Here is a 5,707-nt window from a genome sequence, read left to right on the forward strand (position 1 = left end):
ACTACTTTTTAAATCTTATTTTTACTCACTAAAATTTGGGCACTCTCTTAATTTTCATCAAGTTTTGACGTGCTTAAATGGTGTGTGTTTCGTGTCTTTATATTGGTTCATGGCCATAACAAACAGGTTACCTTCGTGTATGTTGTTTATAACAAAGTTATAAATACCATTGAATTCAATGCATTTAACTCTCATATCACGATATTTCGAACATATTTCATCAACACTACAATTTTGGTAACCCATTAAATCATCGAAAATGTTTCCAACCTTTATCCAAAAATCAGGTGACGTTACTGGGTCTTCTAAAGCCGCTGCCCATGCTCGTTCTAAGTTTTCTTCTTCTTTTTCTGACCAATCCATCCTTTTCGGAGCTATTGTTTTTGGAAGAATGCAAAAAAAGTGTGTGATTTTGTGAGAAAAAAAAGAAGAAATTGTGTGAGTATATTTAATATAAGTATGGTATTTGTAGAAGAAGTTTAATATGTTTGAAATGTAAAAAAGAAAAAAAAACAAAAAATTGCGTTGCAAAAATACTAGCCGTTGCAAACATCAACCAATAGATTTTTCCGTTTGATTTCGTGGAACACACAACGCCCAAACACGACCACGTACGATTGACCACGATTGGCTGAGATGGTGTGCACGATCGTGGTCGTGGTCCACGTTTACCACGAGATGGCTCGTGATGAGTATACCAGAAGGCCTTATAAGTAGATCTAGCTCTAATAAAAAAGTCAAAGAGCTTTTACATTGAGGAAAGTTTTTATTTATTTATTTATTTTCTTATTTATTTTTTTTTAAAAAATTTTTTTTGAAGTGAGCATTCTAATAAAAATATTGATATACGTATAGTCAAAATGTAAAGCTACATATACGTCTACACTTTTCTGCGTTAATTATGAATATAGACTCTTTTTAAAGCAAATATTAGTGTATGTGAGTATGTGACAACAATCACAGTATAACTCCGTCAAAACAACCATGGCAGATCCTTCTACTCATTTCTTCAAGTTCATCGCTCCAGGCTTCAAATTTGACCTCGTAAGCACTTTTATTCGTCACTCCCTTTTACACTTTTCATTTTCCAGTCATTTATACGCACTTCTTCTTTCCTCTGACATAGATATTGAGTTATATATATGCATTTCCCTGCAGTCGCTTCCAAGTTCTTTCTTGACGCAACTGAACTGTGGTAGATGCTCGAAAGCGACACTGAGTCGTGGGCGTCATGAATGGTCCGTTGACATTGACGACGGGGTCTTCGGTGACGGATGGAGGAGGTTTGTTAGAGAGAATGGAGTTCAAGAGTTCGATTTCATTGTGTTCAAACATAAAGGAGGCATGAATTTTGACTTTTTGGTGTTTGACCAATCAACATGTGAAAGACAATACCCAGATATATCGGACGAAATGGAGGTAGAAGAGCCTCCCACAATATCTGATACGATCCGTACACATAGTAAGCTCTCTATCGTTACTGTTTTATGGTTTGGCATATCATACGGAAATATATATTTGGAGTTTGACTTCCATCTTTTGTATGACACAGTGAAAGAGCCGAAGAACCTTAAAAAACACAAGAGGAACGATTATGCATCTCAAGACCAACAAAAATTTCAAGTAAAGAAGGAGACTGGTTCAACAATAAAGAAGGCAACTAGTTCCACTCTTAAAGATCACCCATACTTTATTTCGACTCTGAAGCCTACTTGCTTCAAAAAGTTCTTTCTTGTAACTTCTATGTAACCCTTAAGTCTTATGGTTATGAAGCGAAATACCATGTATATGTTCATTTTAATCATTTACATACTATGGTGTTTCAAATTACTTCCAGCAACTTCCTCTTCACTTTGCGAAACGAAGTCGTTTGAAAACTGGAGAAATGATTATTGTAGACGATAAAGATCGATCATGGAAAGTTCAGCTGAACAAAAAAGATGAGAGATGTTTTCTTCTTGGATGCGGTCTAAGAGCTTTTCTGGTTGCGAATGAATTGAAGGTAGGTGATGCATTAAAGTTTGAGCTAATCGAGAAAGAGAAGAACAAGCCTCCTGTCGTCAGTTTTTCTTGTACGTATTTTCTTTTTCTTTTTTTGTGTTTAGTTTATCAAGTCTTTAAATTGATCCATATATTTAAGTCATAGTTATTTTGTTTATTTTATATTGGAGGTTTGACTCCTATTGAAGAAGATGGCCGCCGGTACCTTATCGGCAAATTGAAGTCCTACAACGTACGAAAATCATATCTGGTAATTGAAAAAATATATAGTATATAATTTTTATCTATATCAGAAAGAAGGTCATTTTGTCGGGAATTAAGCTACAAAAACAAATTGAAAACCCTTGCAAAATTAACGACTTTATCGGAGGGGATAGTTTGTGAAACTTCTTGCTAATTAAGAATTGTGTTTTTTGTAGTATCTGCCACAAGAATTTGTCACGTTCAATGGGTTAATGAATAAGAAAATAATGATCCTCAAAAACGCAGAAGACGAAAGGTTATGGACAGTCGAGTTGAGGAACAATAAGAGGGGCTATTATATAGCTTGGAAAAAATTCCCTGTTGCAAATGGATTGAAGGAAGGAGATTGTTTCAAAATTGAGGTCGTCGACAATGGGAAAAAGCCCATAGTAAACTTTAATTTACTTGCAAAATGAATCAGTTAAAGGTGGCTAGGCTTTCGTAGTTTGGTATCGTTAGTCATTTGTTGTATGTTAATGTTATCCTTATTGTTAAAATTAGATAAAATTGCAAGAATGGTCTCTATAGTATGTCAAAACTAGCATATTGGGCCAAAAAAGTTTGGACTAACAATGGTAGTCCAAAAGTTTTATTTTCTTATGAGTTTTGTCCGATTTAGTTTGAACTTTTTTTAAAGACTATATTCCCTTATTATTTAATTTTCCATTTTCGTTTCGTAATTTCTTCTACATCGAGTTCCTCCTCATCTGCATAATAACTTCGAAACTCATATTCATCTTCTTCCATCTTCAACTCTATTACAACAATTTTTTTTTTTTTGGAAAGGGAACTCTATTACAACAGTTACTACATCTAGTTCATGAAATTGAAATGAAAAAAAAATCAAAAAACATTCAATATCCAAATCCAAACCCCATATTCTAGATCATGATCGACGAATAAGAAATTCTAACAAAACACAGATCAGAAAAACTTCAAAGCTTCAATGACCAAAAAGAACCCATTTACCGAATCTGAAGTGATAGGTGGTTTCAATTTTCATATACAACCAATGATTAGAGAAATGAGAAGGGTGTACGAATCTTACTTGAGAGAGCTTCAAAGCATTGTTCAACAACTGTCGATCTCTAAAGAACCAACCTGCAATAACAACAAAATCCTCTGAAAACTCCCACTTGAAGTGCTTTAATGGCGACATCGATTCAAGCTCCATCGGTTTCAGAGTAAAAGGAGAAGTGGATATGAGGGATGAGAGGTGGGTGTTGGCTTCGATTTCGGTTTCAGAGAGAGGCAAACAGAGCTTTTTGATTTGGATCTTATGGGTGATCCGACAAACTTTAGGGATGAACATACATAAATCGATTTCCAGAAGGAAACCTACACATACACACATACATAAATCGATTATAGACTGGATTTATGGGTTTCTTTTAAAACAGAGATTTGTGTGTATGTGTGTGTGTGTGTTAATCAAATATGGGGTTCATGAATGTGAGTGTGTGTTCTTTAGCTCTTGATTTTGACTTTATAACAAGAAACCCTTCATTAGATTTGATTTCGAATTTAGAACAAGAAACCTAAAAAGATTGATAGCAAACCCATTGGCAACCATTAGAGCTCCGATTGAAGCTAGAAAGAGAGCATCGATTTTTCATATGTATAGGTTTTTCACATACCACTGAAGCTTTGATCATATATATATATATATATATATATATATATATATATATATATATATATATATAGAGAGAGAGTATTTATTTTTATTTTATTTTTAATTGTTTCAATAAAACAAAAATGGAAAATTAAATAATAAGGGCAAAATTGTCTTTACAAAAAAGTTCAAACAAAATTGGACCAATCTCACAAGAAAATAACACTTTTAGACTATTGGTGCTAGTCCAAACCTTTTTGGCCCAATCATACCAATTGAATATTACTATCGACCGTTGAATAGTTTTACTTTACTTTTCCTCCATAATTAATCTTGGTAATGATGGGTTCGGTTAGTTGCAATAAATTCCATATATACTTCACTTTTCCTACTTAATTTTCAAAGATGTTGTGTTCTCAAACCGTGTGTTGGCAAAGCCTAAAGTTAGACCAACCAATTTTCCATAGCTAGCACACTTGTTTAATGATGAAACATCTAAGAGAAAAAAAATAATAAAATACTTAGGAATGCCTTTGATGATTTTTTTAACACTGAAATTTGAACTCAATATATATAAGGTGTCTATGTTCACTTTTTATATAGAACACAATCTCCAAAGTTCAAACACTACAAAAGAAAATTACGGAATTTCAAGAACTGCAAAATCCAATGAACAATTTCGTAATTTTGAGAAAAAAAAATTGTTTCTTTACTTAAATTGTTTCTATATGGAGGAAGAAAGCTTCCAATTTTTCTTATTGAATTCAATCGCAGGTACATGTTTATATACAAGAAGGTAACAACAACAATAACAAATATACAACCTATATTCCATAACTTGATAAGATACACAAACAACCTATTTGAATATTGCTCTCGTCAACACTCCCCCTCAAGGTGGAGAATGTATGTCCATCATTCCTAGCTTGCTAAGAGAGTGTGACAACCCAAAAAAAAATTATTCCGTTATTATAACACATTTCCGTTAATAAAATACTCTATTTTATAAAAGTTTCGTTAATTTGGGGTCGACAAATAACTAAATGTTTTATTTTATTTTCATTTTACGTTATTATTGTCGTAATAAAATATGTATAAACACGTAAATTATCTTTCCATTTAGTTGGAAAAAGTTTATTTTTATTACGACCGTTTAACCGGGTAAAAACTTTAAACCTCGTTAAATATAAGTATCAGGTAGTCGTATACCGGGTACAACACCCAAATCCTATATAAAGGTGGGTGGACACTCCTTAGAAACCTTTTACCACACTAGACCCACTTTCTCTCTCTACTCTCTCTCCTCAAGTCCAAGTTCACTTCAAAACCGCAAGTTTCCGACTCCAAAACGTAAGTTCCCTTACCCTAACTTGTTCTAGACATCATTGATTTGTGTTTTAACTCAAAAATCATGCAAGAAGGCTGAAAAAGAGGAGTTTACGGCCTAAGAACCTCCTTAGGCCATAAACCCCTAAAATGATGTCAAAAGTGCCCAATTTCTTCCCTTTAAGCTTAGAAACTAGTTTTGGACCTAACCTATAAGTGTTTGAACCTTGAATCAGCAAGTTTTAGGGCTTGAAAGAGGGTTTACGGTCCAAGCACATGCTTAGACCGTAAACACCCTCTAAGCTTGCAAAACAAGCCCAAAACACTTCCAAACCATATTTAGGCTTAAGATATGGCTTAGGGACTTGCTATTTCGGACTTGGAGCACCTAAACATCAACATTTGAAGGGTAAAATAGAGTTTATGGCCCAAGCATATGCTTAGACCATAAACTCCCCTAAAACATGCCAAATGAAGCTTTAAACCCCTAAAGAGCCTTACACCCTCACTAGAACTTGTTAG

The 5,707-nt window shown here is 33.9% G+C and overlaps 1 protein-coding gene and 1 long non-coding RNA gene across 3 annotated transcripts; one reads left to right on the forward strand and one right to left on the reverse strand.

Annotated features, from left to right (window-relative positions):
- The first annotated feature begins 901 nt into the window (after positions 1 to 901).
- On the forward strand, positions 902 to 2,919 carry LOC145093668 (B3 domain-containing protein REM8-like). 2 transcript variants are annotated; one of them, XM_079031881.1, is made up of 6 exons: positions 902 to 1,044; positions 1,159 to 1,462; positions 1,553 to 1,734; positions 1,838 to 2,072; positions 2,172 to 2,233; positions 2,421 to 2,919. In XM_079031881.1, exons 1-6 carry the CDS (start codon positions 985 to 987, stop codon positions 2,658 to 2,660), a joined length of 1,083 nt encoding a protein of 360 aa, XP_078888007.1. In that variant the 5' UTR covers positions 902 to 984; the 3' UTR covers positions 2,661 to 2,919. The 2 variants fall into 2 exon arrangements, with proteins under 2 accessions (XP_078888007.1, XP_078888006.1); XM_079031880.1 differs by having other exon boundaries at positions 905 to 1,044; positions 2,172 to 2,251.
- Positions 2,920 to 2,952: 33 nt separating this feature from the next.
- On the reverse strand, positions 2,953 to 3,883 carry LOC145093669 (uncharacterized). Its single transcript, XR_013703025.1, has 2 exons — positions 3,293 to 3,883; positions 2,953 to 3,218 (listed from the first exon to the last, which is right to left on the reverse strand). It is a non-coding gene; the product is annotated as an uncharacterized LOC145093669 (long non-coding RNA).
- Positions 3,884 to 5,707: the final 1,824 nt, after the last annotated feature.

The sequence above is a fragment of the Lactuca serriola genome, chromosome 3 (genome assembly GCF_051521515.1).
Source record: "Lactuca serriola cultivar US96UC23 chromosome 3, Lser_US96UC23_V15, whole genome shotgun sequence".
Lineage (NCBI taxonomy): Eukaryota > Viridiplantae > Streptophyta > Magnoliopsida > Asterales > Asteraceae > Lactuca > Lactuca serriola.